Source organism: Engystomops pustulosus, chromosome 1, assembly GCF_040894005.1.
Source record: "Engystomops pustulosus chromosome 1, aEngPut4.maternal, whole genome shotgun sequence".
Classification (NCBI taxonomy): Eukaryota; Metazoa; Chordata; class Amphibia; order Anura; family Leptodactylidae; genus Engystomops; species Engystomops pustulosus.
Genome location: NC_092411.1, coordinates 291779368 through 291802525, shown reverse-complemented (window position 1 = coordinate 291802525; position 23158 = coordinate 291779368). Strand labels below are relative to the sequence as shown.

General features: G+C 48.7%; 2 protein-coding genes across 2 annotated transcripts in view; both read right to left on the bottom strand.

Moving 5' to 3' along the window:
• LOC140113606 (vomeronasal type-2 receptor 26-like) overlaps positions 1-23158 on the bottom strand; it is a 174578-nt gene that overhangs the window by 67508 nt on the left and 83912 nt on the right. The window lies entirely within an intron of this gene.
• LOC140129283 (vomeronasal type-2 receptor 1-like) overlaps positions 1-23158 on the bottom strand; it is a 58408-nt gene that overhangs the window by 18473 nt on the left and 16777 nt on the right. The window contains exon 2 of the mRNA XM_072150726.1: positions 19145-19436. Within this exon, the coding sequence (XP_072006827.1) occupies positions 19145-19436 (292 nt within the window). The remainder of the gene's footprint in view (positions 1-19144; positions 19437-23158) is intronic.

Genomic DNA, 23158 nt, shown 5'->3' with positions numbered 1-23158 from the left:
GTAGGGGCTGGCAGGCTATACACTACAGGGGGGCTGTATAGGCTGTATACTACAGGGGGCTGGCAGGCTATATACTATAGGAGGCTGGCAGGCTACATACTACAGGGGGCTGGCTAGCTATATACTACAAGGGGCTGGCTGGCTGTATACTACAAGGGGCTGGCTGGCTGTATACTACAGTGGAAGGCAGGCTATATACTACAGGGCATGGCAGGCTATATACTTCAGGGGGCTTGCTGGTTATATACTGGGGAGACTGTGACCAATGCATTTCCCACTCTTGGCTTATACTCGAGTCAATAGGTTTTTCCAGTTTTTTGTGTTAAGCAGGGGTCTCTGCTTATACCACTTTGCCTTACAAACACTTAATAAAGTATAAAATACCCCCCCCCCCAATATATCTGGTATTGCCGCATCTGTAACAATCCGTATAATAACCAGAAATAACCAACTCTTTTCGCAAAAAATAATCCCTTAACCAGATTTGTCAGCCGAAGAAGTCATGCTTTAGAAAATATGGTGATGCTAAAATGAACAAGATTTTCTCCAAATTAGTTTTTATTCAGTAAAAATAAATGAAATATACAAAACCCCCAAATATTTGGTATTTCTGAATCTGTGACAAACTGTAAAATAAAACAAAATCTTTACTGGACCCGTATGGCGAATCCCTTAAAAAAAAAATTAATACCCTTTTAAAAATGCTCTAAAAAGCTATTTAAAAAATGTTAAACTTTTTAAAATAAGACCACTAAAAAGTTTTAGTTAATGCTTCTCACAAATAATAAGCCCTTAATCAGATTTTTCAGACGAAAAATAAAAAAGTTATGCATATAAAAAATAGTGATGCTTAAATTAACAGCATTTAGCTAAATTACTTTTTATTCAGTAAAATTGGGGGGAAAAAAATGTAAAAATTATATAAATGAGGTATTTTTTTTTTATCGTGGCGAACCATAGAATAAAAATAAAATAATACTATTTTTATGGCATGGTGAACAACCAGAAAAAAAAAAATCTTCCTAAACATTGATTATTTTCATTTCCTCCAGCAACAAAGAGTGAATAAAATCTCACCAATTAGAAATACATGTCCCAAAATTATGTACTAAAAAAGTGCATCTTGTGGCAAAAAATAAGCCCTATAGGTCCACATTAAAAAAGGAAAAAAAATATATAGTCTGTACAATTTGAAAATGCACATCTGAGCCTTTTTTTCATTTAATCCATTGCGAATGTTTAATTTTCCATCCAAAATGTATTGTCAAAAATATTAAATTTGTAGAACGCACCTCACTTTTGTTTTAACCCTTCTTAAACACCTAAAGAGTTATCAATCTTCATAAAATAGCTTTTTCATACGTTGAGGGGTGTAGTTCCCATAATGGAGTCTAGCTATTATTTAGGCCCCTCTGTCATTTGAAAGTTGAGCAGGTCCATCTAAACACAGGATTCTGTGATTTCTAGAGATGAGCGAGCACTAAAATGCTCGGGTACTCGTTATTCGAGACGAACTTTTCCCGATGCTCGAGTGCTCGTCTCAAATAACGAGCCCCATTGAAGTCAATGGGAGACTCGAGCATTTTTCAAGGGGACCAAGGCTCTGCACAGGGAAGCTTGGCCAAACACCTGGGAACCTCAGAAAAGGATGGAAACACCACGGAAATGGACAGGAAACAGCAGGGGCAGCATGCATGGATGCCTCTGAGGCTGCTTAATCGCACCATTATGCCAAAATTATGGGGAACAGCATGGCCATGACAGAGTGACTGAATGAAGCTAGATAGCATCTAAAACATCCAATAATTGACCCTGACACTATAGGGGACGGCATGCAGAGGCAGCGGCAGCAGTGGCAGGCTAGAGAGTCTCATGGCGACATACCCTAAATGGACTCAGGTTTCACGAAAGGAGGTGAAATGATTTCCTATGTGAACAAAAGGTTGACGGTATATTTAGTCGATAACACAGCATGGTGTCGACATAGTGACCAAGTTCCATAACGTATCTGGTGAAACACCCAAAAAATGAGCCTGACACAGCTCTTTTGATAAGGGGACGACATGTGGAGGCAGCCATGGAGACGACTTCCATGATTAAGAGCGACAGTGTGGGGCATTCATATTGCGCTGCTATGATTGCAACTTCAGGTCTCCAGCAGGGCGACGACAGATGGGCCGAGTTCCACTATGTATCTGGTGAAACACCTGAAAATTCTGCCTGACACAGCTCGTTTGATAAGGGGATGATGTGCTGCATATCCTCTTGTGCTCCAGCGTCTGGGGTATAGAGAGTTGAAATGAGACATTGGTGGACGCTGTGGAGGATCGTGGAGGCAAAATGGACAGGAAACAGCAGGGGCAGCATGCATGGATGCCTCTGAGGCTGCCTAATCTTGGGATGGAGCTGGCGGTCCACTGCCAGGCGAGCTTTCGCCTGTCCAAGCCCCTGTCTCTCGGCTCCTCCCCACCCAAAATGGGCCTGGGGGCCAGAAGCGTTTACTTTGAAAAAATTATAATTTTCAAAGCAGGCCGGGTCGTTTGAATATTTCACCTAGGAATAATGGAATAGCATAGTGGTTCTATTTTTAATTGTTTTTACGGAAATGGTTCCATGATTAAGAGCGACAGTATGGGGCATCCATATTGCGCTGCTATGATTGCAACTTCAGGTCTCCAGCAAAGCGGCGACAGATGGGCCGCGTTCCACTATGTATCTGGTGAAACACCTGAAAATTCTGCCTGACACAGCTCGTTTGATAAGGGGACGATGTATGGAGGCAGTGAACTAGTAGTAGATTAAAGGTGCTGCAGTTAAAACTATGTTAGTTGGATCTTGAGATGGAGCTGGCGCTCCGCAGCCAGGTGGGCTTTCGCCAATCCAAGCCCCTGTCTCTAGGCTACTCCCCAAACAGCACTTCTAAGAACCTTTTGTATAAGATCAAGTGTAGTAGCGTTCTTATAAGTTTAGGATATGGCGGGTGAGGGGAATGTAAACAGATGCGCAAGAAGCGCTGAAATAATATTGGTAAATGATAAAAGTTTGCCAGTATATTTTGTGGATTACACAGCAGGGTGGCGACAAAGTTAACAAGTTTGATGTGGAAGCCATGAAAACAACCCAAAATTCTGCCTGACACAGTTCGTTTGATAAGGAGACCATGTATGGAGGCAGCTATATGGACGACTTTTGGAGGCAGCTATGGCTATGACGTGTGGAGGTAGCAATGGAGACAACGTGTGAAGGCAGCTAAAAAGACGACATGTGGAGGCTGCTATGGAGACAATTTAATTTGGATAGTGCCTGTATGTGGCAGTCCAAAAAAGTTTTCAAACCAGAGGAGCAGGTAGGCGGTCCTCCAGAAAAATTAAATAAATTGAGTGCCTGTATGTGGCAGTCCAAAAAAGTTTTCAAACCAGAGGAGCAGGTAGGTGGTCCTCCAGAAAAATTAAATAGATTTAAAACAAAAATTGCTTAAAACAGAGGACCGGGTAGGTCTATTAAATACATAGAGTACTATAGCTAGAGCCAGTTGGCCCTGGCAAAAAATAGCCAGTTTCCTATGCTTTAGTGTACAAAGAGGAGGAGAAGGAGGACAATGAGGAGGAGGAGTGCATACATTATTCAGGTTGAGCTTCTTTCACCTGTTGGAGAATGAAAATCCAGAGAAATCCAGGATTTATTCATCTTGATAAGCATCAGCCTGTCAGCGCTGTCAGTCGACAGGCGTGTACGCTTATCGGTGATGATGCCACCAGCTGCACTGAAAACCCACTCGGACAACACGCTAGCGGCAGGGCAGGCAACAACCTCCAAGGTGTACAGCGCCAGTTCGTGCCACATGTCCAGCTTTGAAACCCAGTAGTTGTAGGGTGCTATGTGATCATTTAGGACGATGGTATGGTCAGCTACGTACTCCCTCACCATCTTTCTGTAAAGATCAGCCCTACTCTGCCGAGACTGGGGACAGGTGACAGTGTCTTGCTGGGGTGACATAAAACTGGCAAAGGCCTTGTAAAGCGTACCCCTGCCAGTGCTGGACAAGCTGCCTGCTCGCCTACTCTCCCTCGCTACTTGTCCCGCACAAGTACGCCCTCTGCCGCTAGCGCTGTCAGAAGGGAAATACTGTTTCAGCTTGTGCACCAGGGCCTTCTGGTATTCATGCATTCTCACACTCCTTTCCTCTCCAGGGATGAGAGTGGAAAGATTTTGCTTGTACCGTGGGTCCAGGAGAGTGAATACCCAGTAATCGGTGCTGGAATAAATTCTTTGAATGCGAGGGTCATGGGATAGGCAGCCTAGCATGAAATCTGCCATATGCACCAGAGTCCCAACGGCAAAACTTCACTCCCCTCACTGGCCTGACTGCCCATTTCCTCCTCCGCCCATACACGATGAACAGTGAAGGACTGAACAATGGTCCCCTCTTCTGTCTCGCCAACATTCTCCTCCTCTACCTCCTCATCCTCCTCCGCCTCCTCCCATATGCGCTGAGAAACAGACCTAAGGGTGCTTTGGCTATCAACAAGGGAATCTTCTTCCCCCGTCTCTTGTGACGAGCGCAAAAGCTTCCGACTTCATGCTGACCAGAGAGTTTTTCAACAGGCCAAGCAGCAGGATGGTGAGGCTGATGATGGTGGCATCGCCACTGACCATCTGTGTTCCTTAAATAAATAAACTATCAGTGATACTTCACGTCAGATCCTCTTCATGATCGGAATCGATCGGGTGCAGATCCTTTCTGGGATCGACAACAAATGTGAATAACAAAGTAAGTATGAACAAGAGAAAGGCTTTAATCGGACAATTCTGGAAAAAGCAATGAAGTGTAATCAGCAATAGGAGCAAAACTCCTTGATACACTCAAACACTCCCACTCTACTTACGAATCAGTGCAGGAAGCAACCAGGGGGATGTATCAGACAACTAGGGCACCTCCCCAAAAGTATCTGATTGGCCAATGCACTGACACACCTTCGAAACACATTAAGTCAGCCGATTGGACACAAATGAAGGCACGTCAGCGGTGACGTGCCAGGATCTGCAATATAAACAGGGCTGTAACAGCGCGCACCGCGGCTAGTAATAGGCCGACGTGCGCACAGCACGGACCTATAATGCATACACGTTAAGTGAAATTAGCCAAAAACAAAGACCCCTGATGAATTGTGGCATAAGAAACGCGTCGGGTCATAGGGTTTCATGTATGCGGATACAGTAGAAGTGAATCTAATTAGCGAAACCGCAGTGAGAGTGCAGTCTAGCTATGAGAGATTAGAACCTAGATTGACTAACAGCTGATCGGTTGTGAAAGAGTGCTATTGCCGTCGGCATCCACCACCAGGATGTGGACTGCAACTGCATCTGATGACTAACAACTACTGATTAGCAGACCTAAATGTAGGTTTACTCTCAGCTAATAGAGCACAGTTGGAATTGTGATGGAAACAATCTTCTAGAGATAGAGCCTTCTAACTAATCACCTATTACTACCAGATTGTTGCCGAATAAGACAATACAATATAGAATCTGTATTAATACACAGCTGAAGAATTGAGGAAAGATGTACCCACCGTATGCATCTGCTAACAGGATGTAAAAAGCGGATGTATTACAGATTAATATACCAGCATTGTTGTACAATATCCGGATTCTATCACAACATAAGGTGATAGGCATAAGTGAGAGAGAAACAAGTCTCGAAATAGAGCCTCTCGCATTAATCACTGACAGTCAATACAGAACTGTCAGTAAAGAGATATTATAGAAGGCACAGCATGTAGCCTAGATATGCCAAGTGATTGCCTTCTGACCGACACCACTGTAGCTCACTGCTGTAAAGTTTTAGTAATGTGAATTATATACAACATAATTCACATGCAAAAATATTAGAAATTCCACTCAGTGGGAATGGGTGTTTTGATTAAACACTGACATCAACAAGAGTTGAACTGTGCACAACAACACATAAGTGTAAAATACACCCACACAAAAAACACTGAGTTGCTTCGTCTATATGTGTGTATGTCTGTACGTCCAGTCCTTGAACGTTTCTCCAAAAAAAAAATTTTAAAAAAGGATAAAAATAAAAGTTACATTTTAAAATTATCTCCAAAATATCTCCACCAACAGTGAATCAATTATACAGTAGGAGTTATTTCTTGTATATTTACACACCGCTATTCTCTTCAGTGACATCATGACCATCTGTGTTGACTCCTCAAAGTTACTCAGCACCTGACAGATATCCGACATCCTCGTCCACTCCTCATTGTAGACTTGAGGAAGCTGACTGACCTGACTACCAGTTCTGGTGGAAGTTGACATCTGGCAGTCTACAATCGCTCTGCGTTGCTGGTAAACTCTGGATAACATGGTTAATGTTGAATTCCACCTCGTGGGCACGTCGCACAACAGTCGGTGAGCGGGCAGTTGGAGGCGGCGCTGCGCTGACCTGAGAGTGGCAGCATCTGTGCGGGACTTCCTGAAATGCGCACAGATGCGGCGCACCTTCGTGAGCAAATCAGACAGATTGGGGTATGTCTTGAGGAACGCTGAACTATGAGATTTAACACATGGGCCAGGCATGGAACATGTGTCAGTCTGCCGAGTTGCAGAGCCGCCACCAGGTTACGGCCGTTGTCACACACAACCATGCCTGGCTTCAGGTTCAGCGGTGCCAGCCACAGATCAGTCTGCGCCGTGATGCCCTGTGATAGCTCTTGGGCGGTGTGCCTTTTATCGCCTAGGCTCAGCAGTTTGAGCACCGCCTGCTGTCGCTTAGCGATGGCACTGCTGCTGTGCCTAGAGCTACCGACTGATGGCGCCATGCCCACGGATGGTAATTAAGAGGAGGAGGAGGAGGAGGAGGGGTGGGAGGAGGAGGAGGCATAGTAGGCCTTTGATACCTGGACCGAGGTATATATATCAGCGATATATAGTGGCCAAGCCCGGCAGCACTCGTCCACGTGTCCGTGGTCAGGTGGACCTTGTCCACCATTGTATATTACCATACCCTTAATAACCCACAGAAAAATTTTGGGGGTGTTTATCCACAGCGCCATGAGTTGGGCTTAATAAATATTTATCACCACAATGACACATTTGAAAAAACAATGCAATTTTTACGCTGCCCCATTCACTTTGTATTACATTTGGGCCAGCATCTCAGGGTTGAAATGCTCATATAACACTAGATAAATTTTTTGAGGGGTGCACTTTCCTAAAATGGAATCACTTCTTATGGGTTTATATTGTACTGGTACCTCTGGGGAACCACAACACCAGTCTAGTGAAAAGGGAGCAACAAAATCTCTAATTTGCTTTTTCCCTACTGAGCCGTCCTGTGTGCACATCCTGTAGATTTTTGTATACATATGTATATGTATTGTCATACTCGGTCATACTCTTATCCTGACATATTGTCATACTCGGGATAACCTACATAATGATTTTTGGGGTGTTTGTCTAAAGTGGCATGAGTTGTGCACAATATATTTGCACCATTTACTTTTCATTAGATTTTGGCCAGCATTTTGGGGGTTAAAGTTCTCACCACGACCCCAGATAAATTCTTTGAGGGGTGTAGTTTCCAAAATGGTGTTACTTCTCGGGGGATTCAATTGAACTGGTAACTCACGGGTTCTTCGAACATGACATGACAATCCAAATCCAAATGTGTGAAAACGGAGCACCAAAATCAAAATTTAGCTCCTTCCCTTCTCGGCCCTGCCGTATGCCCAGCCTGTCTATTATTGGCACATGTGGGGCATTGCCATACTCAGGACAACCTGCAGAATGATTTAAGGGATGTTTGTCTAAAGTGGCATGAGTTGGACACTTTGGCACTAAAATAGCGGTTTTGAAATAAAAACACATTTTTTACTCTGCACCATTTACTTTGCATTAGATTTTGGGCAGCATGTTGGAGGTAAAATGCTCACTCCAGTCCAATATAAATTCAAATAGTGTTATGTTTATGGGCTCTTCAAGTACACTGTGACACCACAAAACATTTGTAACCAAAGCGGCCGTCAAAAACCCAATAGCACTATCTCCGTTCTGGACATCACTATGCAGCTGACATCCACGTCAGGTATTGCCGTACTCGGAAGAAGCAGGCCAAAAATTTTGGGATGTATATTACCTCACATTCCTTCTGAACATTTAGGGCTAAATGAGAATAATCTTATACAAAAATTGCTTCCAGAGAATTAATTAAAGGTTTAACAGACTTCCCAAATGCTGATTTGAATAAACTTAATAATGTTAGGTTCAGAAAATGGTGTTACTTGTGGGGGTCTGAATTGGCCACCAAAACTTTTTGCCAAAGATTTAGCAAATCTCTTGAAAATCTAAGAAGTTGCTACTAAAACCATAAACCTTCTCGCATCTGTAAAAAAAATGGAAACATAAAACAAATTATGGAGATAAAAAGAAGACCGATGGCAAAAGGTTTCTACAAAACAAAAATGTGGTATGACTTTTTGTCTAAAAAGTAGAACATTTGAAAAAAATGTTTAAAATATTTCCTAAATTATTGAATTTTACCCCCCAAAAAGTAACTGATCAGAGAAATGATACTACTAACATAAACTACAATGTCTCACGAGAAAACCGTCTCAAAATCACAAGGACATGTTTAAGTGTTGAAAAGTTCTTACCACAGGAAGAGACACTGGTCAAATTAAAAAAAAAAAAAAATAGCTGAGCCTCAACATACAAACAAACTGCGTCCATAAGGGGTTAAAGGAAATCTACCATCAAATCAGGCATGATAAACCAGGGACACTTACTCATAGATCCAGGCACCGGGACTGTGATAATCTTCTTATATTTCTTATCCATGACAGTCTTACTTCTAAAACCTACATATAATTATGATAATGAGTCAAAGGGGCTCTAGATGACATTACCAGAGCACCAGTTCAGTTCTGGCTGCTCAACATTCGGTAACATGCAAATCCTAACATGCACACTTTCGGGTTCCTCGGCACCGTCACTCCAAACACTCTGTGTATCATTTCCAGTGCTTTTCTCCACAGGGCACCCAATTCCCATCATGTCCAAAACATGTGAAAGTCATCTGCATCATCCTCTGAACACTCTGGCAGCAGGCATCCCCCTCAAGCCCAACATTTTCAACACCCGTGGCGTCCGATACACTATATGGAGCAGGAACAGCTGTGACGGTCTTTGAGCCACATTTAAAGAAAGCGTACTCAGAGATGCCAGTACTTCCCCCCATTCCTTGTCTTCCATGCACCCAACTCTCTCCTCTCATTTTCTCCTGACCCCAACCATTGGGTCCCCTACCACCTCATCCAATAACACTCTATAAAGAGGAGATATTAGCCCCTCATATGATTAGCAGGCACTATCCCATGCATCACTTCAATAGAAGAGAATGTCACCTCCTCCGGGCCAAATTGAGCCTGTATAGCCCTTGGAATCTGAAGATACTGAAAAAACATTGAACGGGGAAGCTAAAACTCATCTGCCAATTGTTGAAAGGATTTCAGCACCAATTGGTCGCATAACTGTATGAGAGCCTTTACTCCCTTCTGTTTCCACCCCTGCATGCTTTCCAGCATATATACTTCCCCCAAGAATGGATTATCCCAAAAGTAATGGGCCCTACCGCCATTATCGTCTTATAGGTTCTCCAGATCTTTTGTATCAAGAATAAAGTTGACTGCCCCCTAGCTACTCTCCCAAAAACTCCCACCTCTAAGGTCGCCTTCGGAGACAATGAGCCACAGAAATGCCGCAAGACCCTCGGACACCACAACTCCTAGCCAGGTGCATCCCATACCCCAAAGTGCAGACATTGTGCTTCCAGGTAATAAATCCATGCATTTGGGAACGCTTAAACCCCATATTCGTTTAATTTTTTAAAGTGTATTAAAACGCAATAAAACCTGTATATATTTGGTATCACCGCGATTGTACCGAACCAAAGAATAAAGTAGAGGTATTATTTGGAGCGCAGATTGAAAGTCGTAAAAACTGAGCCCACAAGAACGTGACCAACACGCCTTTATTTCAATTTTTCCACATTTGGAATTTTTTTCCGTCTGGCAGGGAATAATAAATAACATCATGGGAAAGAAAAAATTTGTTACGCACAAAATAAGCCCTCACACAGCTCTATACATGAAAAAATGAAAAAGTTATGGATTTTTGAAGATGGAGAGTGAGAAATTAGCGAAAATACCCTGCATCCTTAAGGGGTTAAGGTTTCCCACCACTGAGGTATCAGGATATCCCCATATTCTTTAACATCTTTGCCGGTATGCCATCTATGCCAGGGGCCTTCTCATTGGCCATAGCCGCCTCTTCAAGTTCTTATAGAGTTATAGGTCCCTCCAACATATCTCACGCCTCATGTCCCAACCTAGGCATTGCAATCTCCATCAAATAATCCTCTACCTGAGCCATGGAATGGTTAACCCTGGATGCATATAACCGAGCATAAAAAGTTTCGAAGTCCCACAGAATACCTCTCGAGTCTGTAATCACCTCACCCTCCGCATTCTGTATGCTATGCACAAAGGTGTTCTCTTTCTGTACCTGGGCCATCCTTTCCAACAACCCTCTCGCCTGTTCTCCTTCTGCAGAAAATTGCTGTTTCAGGAATGTTCGTTTATTATCCGCTTGTTCCAAATAAGATGTAATTGTAAGCTGCTGCTGTGCCTCCATCCACACCTTCCCAGTTTCCAGAGTGTCATATAGAATATGGTTTTCCTCCAATTCCACCACCCTCCTTTGTAAGTTCGTCCCCACCTGCCTGGATGCCACATATCTCACAAATACACCTTTAAGTAATCCAAAAGGCCCGTCTAGTCACAGATCCTCTCTCAGCTGCTCCTTCAGCCATACCCCTTCAACCTGTTTTAACCAAAACACATACAGACACCATAATACTCCATTCCTACTTACCACCCCCCCCCTACTTCCATTCACTTTCATCATAATCAGGGAATGATCTGAAAGGGTTCTAGGCAAGTTTACAACATCCATCACCACCGGCAACACACTCTCAGATCCCAGTATCATATGAATGCACGACATAGTTCTATGAGTGGCGAAAGCACAAGAGTACTGATGAGCTCCGCCACAAGTCATGCATACCTAGCTCTGCACACCATCTTGCCAGTAATGTGGAACCCCGAGTCCCCCTTACACCCCCAATCGGGAACCTCTGAATGTTTTCGTGCCTCTGGTAAGGAGGACAAATGTTCCAGTATGGCCCGCAGCGCAACACTGCGGGTGGCGGGACATATACCACAGCTATAATACAATCTCAACGATATATCCTACAATGCACCCCTGCAAATCGATCCTCCGGGTCAGCTAAGGAGGTATAGCATCTAAAAGGCAGTAATCTATTGACCAGCAGACTCACTCCTCTGGAATAAGTGGAATGGAAAGCATGATACCCATGGCTAATCCAGGACTGCTGCAGTGTAGAAACCTTATCTTTCATAAGATGTGTTTCCTGCAACCACATTATGGAGACTGAGTTACCTTTCATATATTTGAATATGGCCCAGACATTCCAGGATGCACAAAAGAAAACCTCACCCATAGTGTTTATCCTCCCTCCATGCGTGCTAAATATATAATACATTAGAGACCAGATTGCATTCCCCCCTTAATCAGAACTGTAAACCTCCCCTCTGTAGAGAGTACAGGCTATCAAGTAGCATCCTAGCCGGCAAACTCACCGACAATCTCCATCTTCCCCTAGGGTCACCCCTGACAATCTCAGGAGTGCCGCCAGGTCCAGGTATATATTAAATCAAACATTCTCGGAACATTAGCTTAGCGATAAGCTCCACCGCCATTGAAGGTTGAGGATCACACCGCTAATGTCCCCAGATCTCTTATCACCATTAAATCGGACTCAGAGGCCCCAAAACTAAAGGTGAACAACCTTAAGAATTGCCTTAGGCGAAAAAACATAAGGATCATAGGTGAAAAAACATAAGGGTCATAGGCATGCTTGAGAGAACAGAGGTCCGCTCCCCTGAGTATTTTCTAGAAAAATGGATAAAAAGAACTGTTCCCAGATGCACACTTCTTGTCTGCATTCGCAATTGAAAGGGCCCACAGAATGCCGCCGCATCCCCCGCCACCTGGCAATTCCACACAGCCCCTGTTGGCACAACTCCTGAATTGCAAAGACCAGGATCTTATCCCTCAGCAGGCACACAGACATCCAGACATCCCCAAAGATAACCCCAAAAGCCATATTTTCCCAGACTTTTCTCTTGATTTTCAGAAACGAGCGACCTTCGCGGATATCAAATGCTGGCTTTGAGACAGGAATGTCCCCTAGTCTATGGCATACCCAGCCATATTATGAGTGGTAGATGGGGACAGAGTCATCTTCTTCATATCACTAGCGGAGGCAGATGAATGGCTTTTCCTGCGTAGAAGATCTCCTCATCGTTAACCACCAAAACTGTGACCTTCTCCTAAGAGGGACTTCTTCCAGTTGGGGCTATGTGGGAAATGAGGCTCTGTTGGTTATTTTGGGTAAGAGTCCCTACATATATATAGTAAAAAGATGCCATGACTAATGTGGGAAACATACTGCTATTATTAATCTGCACCCTCAGTACCCCTAAGCCAGTTATAGAATTACAGAATGTTGGTCCTCTCCTAGACAATCTCACTACCATATGGCATATCACAATGTTTTGTATATGTTTTTGGGTCAAACAGCTGGAGCGAATACATATATATGTTTTGCCTTTAATGGCTTATGTATCCCGAATGTCTATCCTTGTTTTGCTTATACTGCTCGCCTCCAAATTAGCCAACCTTTCTTTGGTGACTGGACTCGGAATGAGTATTCCTGCTCATGTTATTGTTAAATCATTGTCTATTGTACCAGTTAACTACATGTGTCAGTACAAATGGAAATTTACTAGCTGGAGATAAATGGACTCATTTCTTCCTATCCCAACCTCCCTGGGTTTCACGGGTGTGCCCCTTGTCCTGTCACGCTCCATGCCATGCCGGAGCTTAAAGTGTAACCGCCATTCTGAACAATAAAAAACAAAAATAGATAATTCTGCTCCAGGTGTCCCTGGGAATCATTCCTCAAAGTATTTTGCCTTTCGGTCCTCATTTAGTACCTCTTTTGGCCCATAGCAACCAGGGTTTCCAGCTCTCATAAACCTACAATCAGCAAGATGGAGGGCGGGACTTCCTCCTGTCACCTCATCACAAGCACCTGCTGCTGACCAATGACACCAGAGCTATCTATCTATATCCTATCTATCTATCTATCTCCCTCCTATCTATCTATCTATCTCTCTATCTCATAACGATCTATCCAGGGCCGGATTATAGGCGGGGCTCCCGGGGCTCGAGCCCCGGGGCCCCCACATCTTGCCCCCCCCCAAATCGCGCTCCCCCGGGCCCTTCCTCCTCAGCCGCCACCTGCCTGAGCCATTCACTCGACCCGGCACAGGTGACCGCCTCCCCGCCTATCCCCCTGCATGGCTTCGCTGCCCGTCATCCGCCCCCCTGACACAAGTTACCGCCTCCCGCCACCCTTGAGCTGCATGGCCGAACCGTCTGCGCTCCCTCCTCCTCCGCCCGTACAAGCAGCCTTCCTCCGCTCCCGTGTATATATCAGTGTATAAATGTGTGTAATTGTATAAACTGCAGGACTGGTTGTCTGGTGCGGGCTGAGGTGTATGATAAATGGGACTGCATATCTGGTAGGGGTGAAGGTATATACAAAGATGTGTTACTGGGGGCGAGGCGGCAGTGTAACTGGGGGCGAGGCGGCAGTGTAACTGGGGGCGAGGCGGCAGTGTAACTGGGGGCGAGGCGGCAGTGTAACTGGGGGCGAGGCGGCAGTGTAACTGGGGGCGAGGCGGCAGTGTAACTGGGGGCGAGGCGGCAGTGTAACTGGGGGCGAGGCGGCAGTGTAACTGGGGGCGAGGCGGCAGTGTTACTGGGGGCGAGGCGGCAGTGTTACTGGGGGCGAGGCGGCAGTGTTACTGGGGGCGAGGCGGCAGTGTTACTGGGGGCGAGGCGGCAGTGTTACTGGGGGCGAGGCGGCAGTGTTACTGGGGGCGAGGCGGCAGTGTTACTGGGGGCGAGGCGGCAGTGTTACTGGGGGCGAGGCGGCAGTGTTACTGGGGGCGAGGCGGCAGTGTTACTGGGGGCGAGGCGGCAGTGTTACTGGGGGCGAGGCGGCAGTGTTACTGGGGGCGAGGCGGCAGTGTTACTGGGGGCGAGGCGGCAGTGTTACTGGGGGCGAGGCGGCAGTGTTACTGGGGGCGAGGCGGCAGTGTTACTGGGGGCGAGGCGGCAGTGTTACTGGGGGCGAGGCGGCAGTGTTACTGGGGGCGAGGCGGCAGTGTTACTGGGGGCGAGGCGGCAGTGTTACTGGGGGCGAGGCGGCAGTGTTACTGGGGGCGAGGCGGCAGTGTTACTGGGGGCGAGGCGGCAGTGTTACTGGGGGCGAGGCGGCAGTGTTACTGGGGGCGAGGCGGCAGTGTTACTGGGGGCGAGGCGGCAGTGTTACTGGGGGCGAGGCGGCAGTGTTACTGGGGGCGAGGCGGCAGTGTTACTGGGGGCGAGGCGGCAGTGTTACTGGGGGCGAGGCGGCAGTGTTACTGGGGGCGAGGCGGCAGTGTTACTGGGGGCGAGGCGGCAGTGTTACTGGGGGCGAGGCGGCAGTGTTACTGGGGGCGAGGCGGCAGTGTTACTGGGGGCGAGGCGGCAGTGTTACTGGGGGCGAGGCGGCAGTGTTACTGGGGGCGAGGCGGCAGTGTTACTGGGGGCGAGGCGGCAGTGTTACTGGGGGCGAGGCGGCAGTGTTACTGGGGGCGAGGCGGCAGTGTTACTGGGGGCGAGGCGGCAGTGTTACTGGGGGCGAGGCGGCAGTGTTACTGGGGGCGAGGCGGCAGTGTTACTGGGGGCGAGGCGGCAGTGTTACTGGGGGCGAGGCGGCAGTGTTACTGGGGGCGAGGCGGCAGTGTTACTGGGGGCGAGGCGGCAGTGTTACTGGGGGCGAGGCGGCAGTGTTACTGGGGGCGAGGCGGCAGTGTTACTGGGGGCGAGGCGGCAGTGTTACTGGGGGCGAGGCGGCAGTGTTACTGGGGGCGAGGCGGCAGTGTTACTGGGGGCGAGGCGGCAGTGTTACTGGGGGCGAGGCGGCAGTGTTACTGGGGGCGAGGCGGCAGTGTTACTGGGGGCGAGGCGGCAGTGTTACTGGGGGCGAGGCGGCAGTGTTACTGGGGGCGAGGCGGCAGTGTTACTGGGGGCGAGGCGGCAGTGTTACTGGGGGCGAGGCGGCAGTGTTACTGGGGGCGAGGCGGCAGTGTTACTGGGGGCGAGGCGGCAGTGTTACTGGGGGCGAGGCGGCAGTGTTACTGGGGGCGAGGCGGCAGTGTTACTGGGGGCGAGGCGGCAGTGTTACTGGGGGCGAGGCGGCAGTGTTACTGGGGGCGAGGCGGCAGTGTTACTGGGGGCGAGGCGGCAGTGATACTGGGGGCGAGGCGGCAGTGATACTGGGGGCGAGGCGGCAGTGATACTGGGGGCGAGGCGGCAGTGTTACTGGGGGCGAGGCGGCAGTGTTACTGGGGGCGAGGCGGCTGTGTTACTGGGGGCGAGGCGGCTGTGTTACTGGGGGCGAGGCGGCTGTGTTACTGGGGGCGAGGCGGCTGTATGCGGCTGTGTTACTGGGGGCGAGGCGGCTGTATGCGGCTGTGTTACTGGGGGCGAGGCGGCTGTATGCGGCTGTGTTACTGGGGGCGAGGCGGCTGTATGCGGCTGTGTTACTGGGGGCGAGGCGGCTGTATGCGGCTGTGTTACTGGGGGCGAGGCGGCTGTATGCGGCTGTGTTACTGGGGGCGAGGCGGCTGTATGCGGCTGTGTTACTGGGGGCGAGGCGGCTGTATGCGGCTGTGTTACTGGGGGCGAGGCGGCTGTATGCGGCTGTGTTACTGGGGGCGAGGCGGCTGTATGCGGCTGTGTTACTGGGGGCGAGGCGGCTGTATGCGGCTGTGTTACTGGGGGCGAGGCGGCTGTATGCGGCTGTGTTACTGGGGGCGAGGCGGCTGTATGCGGCTGTGTTACTGGGGGCGAGGCGGCTGTATGCGGCTGTGTTACTGGGGGCGAGGCGGCTGTATGCGGCTGTGTTACTGGGGGCGAGGCGGCTGTATGCGGCTGTGTTACTGGGGGCGAGGCGGCTGTATGCGGCTGTGTTACTGGGGGCGAGACGGCTGTATGCGGCTGTGTTACTGGGGGCGAGGCGGCTGTATGCGGCTGTGTTACTGGGGGCGAGGCGGCTGTATGCGGCTGTGTTACTGGGGGCGAGGCGGCTGTATGCGGCTGTGTTACTGGGGGCGAGGCGGCTGTATGCGGCTGTGTTACTGGGGGCGAGGCGGCTGTATGCGGCTGTGTTACTGGGGGCGAGGCGGCTGTATGCCGCTTTGATTTACTGGGGGCGAGGCGGCTGTATGCGGCTGTGTTACTGGGGGCGAGGCGGCTGTATGCGGCTGTGTTACTGGGGGCGAGGCGGCTGTATGCGGCTGTGTTACTGGGGGCGAGGCGGATGTATGCGGCTGTGTTACTGGGGGCGAGGCGGCTGTATGCGGCTGTGTTACTGGGGGCGAGGCGGCTGTATGCGGCTGTGTTACTGGGGATGAGGCGGCTGTATGTGGCTGTGTTACTGGGGATGAGGCGACTGTATGTGGCTGTGTTACTGGGGATGAGGCGACTGTATGTAGCTGTTACTTGGGGTGAGGGGGCTGTATGTAGCTGTGTTACTGGGGATGAGGCGGCTGTATGTAGCTGTGTTACTGGGGATGAGGCGGCTGTATGTAGCTGTTAATGGGGGTGAGGCGGGTGTATGTAGCTGTGTTGCTAGGGATGAGGCGGCTGTATATAGCTGTGTTACTGGGGATGAGGCGGCTGTATGTAGCTGTGTTACTGGGGATGAGGCGGCTGTATGTAGCTGTGTTACTGGGGATGAGGCGGCTGTTTGTAGCTGTTTTACTAGGGATGAGGCGGCTGTATGTAGCGGTGTTACTTCGGGGATAGTGGATAGTGAGCAGGAGGACGAGTATGCACGCTGCACTCAGTGGGGGCCTCCCCCAGATTTTGTGCCCAGGGACCCCCCATCCTTAATCCGGCCCTGCCTACAACATATTAAAAGATTTGTGCATATCGCATCCCAACATTCCACGTCCCCACACATTTATCTACACGAATCTCTAGTGATACCTTGTTTTCTTCATATAGGGAGATAATACATAGGTTCAGTATCCGGACCTTTATCGGTCTACTGTAAATAAAACAAGTGACAATAGTGAGCAGTATCTTGTCACTAAATTTCCTCTCTCTGATTCAGCCCAAAATATTGTAGATGGATTCACATACTATACCCCTAGCAGTAGACTTTTGGTTAATGGGGAACTCTGTCCTGCTTTTTAACTCCATCGGGAACCCAGCAGGGATGTCCCTTGTCTCCCCTGCTGTTTGCCTTTGAAATTGAGGCATTAGTCATTAAATTCCAACAGGATTGAAGTTACATGGGAATTGCTGTGGGGTCTAGAGAGGAGCGGGTCAGCTTATATGCCGGTAACATGATCTTATTTCTGACTCCCTTATTAATGAATTTGAAACTTTCTCGGGATTACAAGTGAATTTATACAAATCTTTATGCCACTATTTCCCTGTCCTTGGGAAGTTCCGAACAACATGGAAGGTCCTAAAGTGGTATCATAAATTAAATACTTAGGGATAATAATCACCAAACTACATCAGACATCAAGAACACATGATACAGGCCCTCTGCTCTCCTATGACCCCCATCACAGATAATCCTGACTTTCCCCCGGGAACCCACCCAGACTTTGAAGTTCCCTCAGATCGAATTTGCCCCTTAGGTTCAAAGACTTCTAGAGGATGCCTCTCTCTGCCCTATCAGTAGCTTCCCCACTTCAAACCAGGGTACTCCTCACACATCTTGGGAATACACCCAACTACTCCACTTCTATAATACGCACAAGGAACTCCTCAACCTACATCGAGAAAACCGGCCTTTTGAGCATATGTGCACATCTTCTTCAGCAACACCCCATACAATATTAGTTCTCTACGGTTTATGGGCAAAAATGTCTTCCCCTTATGTGAAAGGGTGGGAAAGAGAACTAGGAACAACCTACACACCAGAAGACTGGCTGAAAGCATTCAAGCTTTGCCATAAAGTATCGGTTTCCGGCAAGGCTCAGGAAACAAACTTTAAAATTATGTCTAGGATGTACTGGACCCCTGCCAAGCTAAACTCTATCTTACCATCATGCCCTGGAGAGTGCTGGAGGTGCCGACAGAGCGTAGGCAATATGCTTCACATTTGGTGGGATTGCAAATTACTACAACCTTTCTGGTCTCAAGTTGTTAGCATAACAAACAAAGTAACAGGTTACAATCTGAGCAACAAACCGGCACAACTCCTATTGTCCATGCTTCCTATGTCCCCTTCTAAGGCCAAAAGATCCCTGGTTGGCTTCCTCTTAATTGCAGCTCGATCTTTGATCCCTAGATTGTGGAAATCCACCATCAATGACAGACTGGTTCACTGAAATCCTACATTTACAGAGGATGGAGGAGCTCTCTGCAGAGCTCCAACAATCAGAGATAAGCCACACTCAGATGTGGAGTCCCTGGACAAACTTTGTAAACTCCCCTGACTACACCACGCTGACAGACTAAGAGTACCCCCCCCCCCAAACCTCTCAACTCTGGATCCACAGCCAACCAATCCAATGCCTAGTCTGCTTGCAGAGAGGAACTTTTCCAGCCTCTTAGGCGCTGCCTCGTTGGACTGTATTCCATTGTTTCTGTCTCCATGTGTGATCCCTGGTCTGCTGCCGCTAACACCAGTGCCTCCCTTTTACCATCAGCCTGGGGAAATATTCTCTCCGGTCCATAACAAGTATTGATGAGGCTTCTTCTCCTGGGCCGAGACACCGTGACATAACCTATTGCTAGGCCACACTACATACCAGCCACTCAGGTCCCAGGGAAAACAGCTACCCCCAAACTACGATCAGACCCTCGGTGGGATGAACGTTGCACTTACAATGCTGCTTGGAATAACACTGACCTGTGTATATCCATATAAGCCAAGGATCTGGGCTGCTGGGACAGTGGTAGATGAGTGGTGGTTTCCAATGACCCCGGCCAGGGGGCCATGACCCTCACAGGAGTAGTTGGGTATCAGCTTATCCCGTCCAGACAGAAGATGTAGAATATATTTCACAGCCAATCTCATATCTGAACATGTCTCTAATGCATGAATTCCCAGAGTAATATTGGGTAAAATGTTTGGATTCTTGTTAATTTCTTCAATAGCAAAACAGAACACAATAACATTCAAAATTCCTTCCAAAGCTGGCCTGTAAATATACAAATAATAAAATATTATAACTTAATCTTGTAAAATGAATCCCCTCCCTGTAAGACACCATACATGTCATTTGTAGTTGGAAGCCACTTATCACTTCTTAGTGCAGTGGTGGCGAACCTATGGCACTGGTGCCATGGGGTGGCACTCAGAGCCCTTTCTGTGGGCACCCAGGCCTTCACCAGAGATGACTCCAGGTATCTTCCTGCAGTCCCAGACAGCCCAGGACTTGCTTTGCACAGAGCTACTGGATGCGTGGGAAGGTGTGGACAGATCTGGTTTCCTCAGGGTGCTGTAATGAATGAAAACTGTGACAGAGAAGGGAGTATAAACCACAAATTATATTTCTGTGCTGGCACTTTGCGATAAATAAGTGGGTCTTGGTTGTAGTTTGGGCACTCGGCCTCTAAAAGGTTCACCATCACTGTCTTAGTGTGTAGCTGAGGTGTAGTAATGGCCTAGGCACAGGAGGTCAGGCAGCTCCATCAGCAGTAGCTGGACTGTCAGGCAGGGCCACCACTAGGAATTTCTGAGCTCCTGTCTGGCAAATGAACCTCATAATACACACCTTATTAGCAGCACAACCTTATAATACACACCTTATTAGCAGCACAAGCTTATAATACACACCTTATTAGCAGCACAAGCTTATAATACACACCTTATTAGCAGCACAAGCTTATAATACACACCTTATTAGCAGCACAAGCTTATAATACACACCTTATTAGCAGCACAACCTTATAATACACACCTTATTAGCAGCACAACCTTATAATACACACCTTATTAGCAGCACAAGCTTATAATACACACCTTATTAGCAGCACAACCTTATAATACACACCTTATTAGCAGCACAACCTTATAATACACACCTTATTAGCAGCACAACCTTATAATACACACCTCAGCTGCCACTGACCTCACCCTACACACTTCATCTGCTCCAGAACCTAAAAATAATACACACCACAGCTGCTCCAGAACCTCATTATACACACCTCATCTGCTGCAAAATCTCAATATATACACCTTATCTGCTGCAGAACCTCATTATACACACCTCATCTGCTGCAAAATCTCAATATATACACCTCATATGCTGCAGAACGTCACAATACACACCTCATCTGCTGCAAAACTTGAAAATATACACCTCATCTGCTGCAGAACCTCATCATATACACCTCAGCTTCTGCATAACCTCATTATATACACCTCAGCTGATCCAGAACCTCATTATGTACACCTCATCTACTGTAGAACCTCATCATATACACCTCAGCTTCTGCATAACCTCATTAAACACCTCCCTGCAACTCTTCCCTCTACCCCGCCTTTTACACAATACCCAACTAGCTGCCCTCTCACTCTGCAACTCCATACTTCCGTCCCCACACACATCTGTCCCCTCACTCTGCAACTCCATACTTCCCTCCCCACACCCATCTGTCCCCTCACTCTGCACCTCCATACTTCCCTCCCCACACCCATCTGTCCCCTCACTCTGCACCTCCATACTTCCATCCCCACACCCATCTGCCCCTCCATTCTTCCCTCCCCCCACCCATCTGTCCCCTCACTCTGCACCTCCATACTTCCATCCCCACACCCATCTGTCCCCTCACTCTGCACCTCCATACTTCCATCCCCACACCCATCTGCCCCTCCATTCTGCCCTCCCCACACCCATCTGTCCCCTCACTCTGCACCTCCATACTTCCATCCCCACACCCATCTGCTCCCTCACTCTGCACCTCCATACTTCCCTCCCCACACCCATCTGCCCCCTCACTCTGCACCTCCATACTTCCCTCCCCACACCCATCTGCCCCCTCACTCTGCACCTCCATACTTCCATCCCCACACCCATCTGTCCCCTCACTCTGCACCTCCATACTTCCATCCCCACACCCATCTGTCCCCTCACTCTGCACCTCCATACTTCCCTCCCCACACCCATCTGTCCCCTCACTCTGCACCTCCATACTTCCATCCCCACACCCATCTGTCCCCTCACTCTGCACCTCCATACTTCCCTCCCCACACCCATCTGTCCCCTCACTCTGCATCTCCATACTTCCATCCCCACACCCATCTGTCCCCTCACTCTGCACCTCCATACTTCCATCCCCACACCCATCTGTCCCCTCACTCTGCACCTCCATACTTCCATCCCCACACCCATCTGTCCCCTCACTCTGCACCTCCATACTTCCATCCCCACACCCATCTGCCCCTCCATTCTTCCCTCCCCACACCCATCTGCCCCCTCACTCTGCATCTCCATACTTCCCTCCCCACACCCATCTGTCCCCTCACTCTGCACCTCCATACTTCCATCCCCACACACATCTGTCCCCTCACTCTGCACCTCCATACTTCCCTCCCCACACCCATCTGCCCCCTCACTCTGCACCTCCATTCTTCCCTCCCCACACCCATCTGCCCCCTCACTCTGCACCTCCATACTTCCATCCCCATACCCATCTGCCCCCTCACTCTGCACCTCCATACTTCCATCACCACACCCATCTGCCCCCTCACTCTGCACCTCCATACTTCCATCCCCACACCCATCTGTCCCCTCACTCTGCACCTCCATACTTCCATCCCCCCACCCATCTGCTCCCTCACTCTGCACCTCCATACTTCCCTCCCCACACCCATCTGCCCCCTCACTCTGCACCTCCATACTTCCCTCCCCACACCCATCTGCCCCCTCACTCTGCACCTCCATACTTCCCTCCCCACACCCATCTGCCCCCTCACTCTGCACCTCCATACTTCCCTCCCCACACCCATCTGTCCCCTCACTCTGCACCTCCATACTTCCATCCCCACACCCATCTGCCCCTCCATTCTTCCCTCCCCACACCCATCTGCCCCCTCACTCTGCACCTCCATACTTCCATCCCCCCACTTATCTGCTCCCTCACTCTGCACCTCCATACTTCCATCCCCACACCCATCTGCCCCCTCACTCTGCACCTCCATACTTCCCTCCCCACACCCATCTGCCCCCTCACTCTGCACCTCCATACTTCCATCCCCACACCCATCTGTCCCCTCACTCTGCACCTCCATACTTCCATCACCACACCCATCTGCCCCCTCACTCTGCACCTCCATACTTCCATCCCCACACCCATCTGTCCCCTCACTCTGCACCTCCATACTTCCATCACCACACCCATCTGTCCCCTCACTCTGCACCTCCATACTTCCATCACCACACCTATCTGCTCAAGGGAATTTGTGCTCAAGGAACAGCAAACTTCACTCCATATTGTCAATTGCTATTTTCACACATCCCTCACAGCAATAAGCCGTTTGAACGTTTGCTCAAGGAAAGCAACATGGCGCAACACAGCAGTATATACCCCCTCAGACATTACATACATGGCACAGGGTGTACACAGCAGTATATACCCCCTCAGACATTACATACACGGCACAGGATGTACACAGCAGTATATACCCCCTCAGACATTACATACACGGCACAGGATGTACACAGCAGTATATACCCCCTCAGACATTACATACACGGCACAGGATGTACACAGCAGTATATACCCCCTCAGACATTACATACACATACCTCCCAACATTTGGGAAAAGGAAAGAGGAACCCCCTAAGCCACACCCCCAATCACTCCCTGGCCACGCCCCAAATTTTAGCCATATTAAAAATAATAAAAATCATAA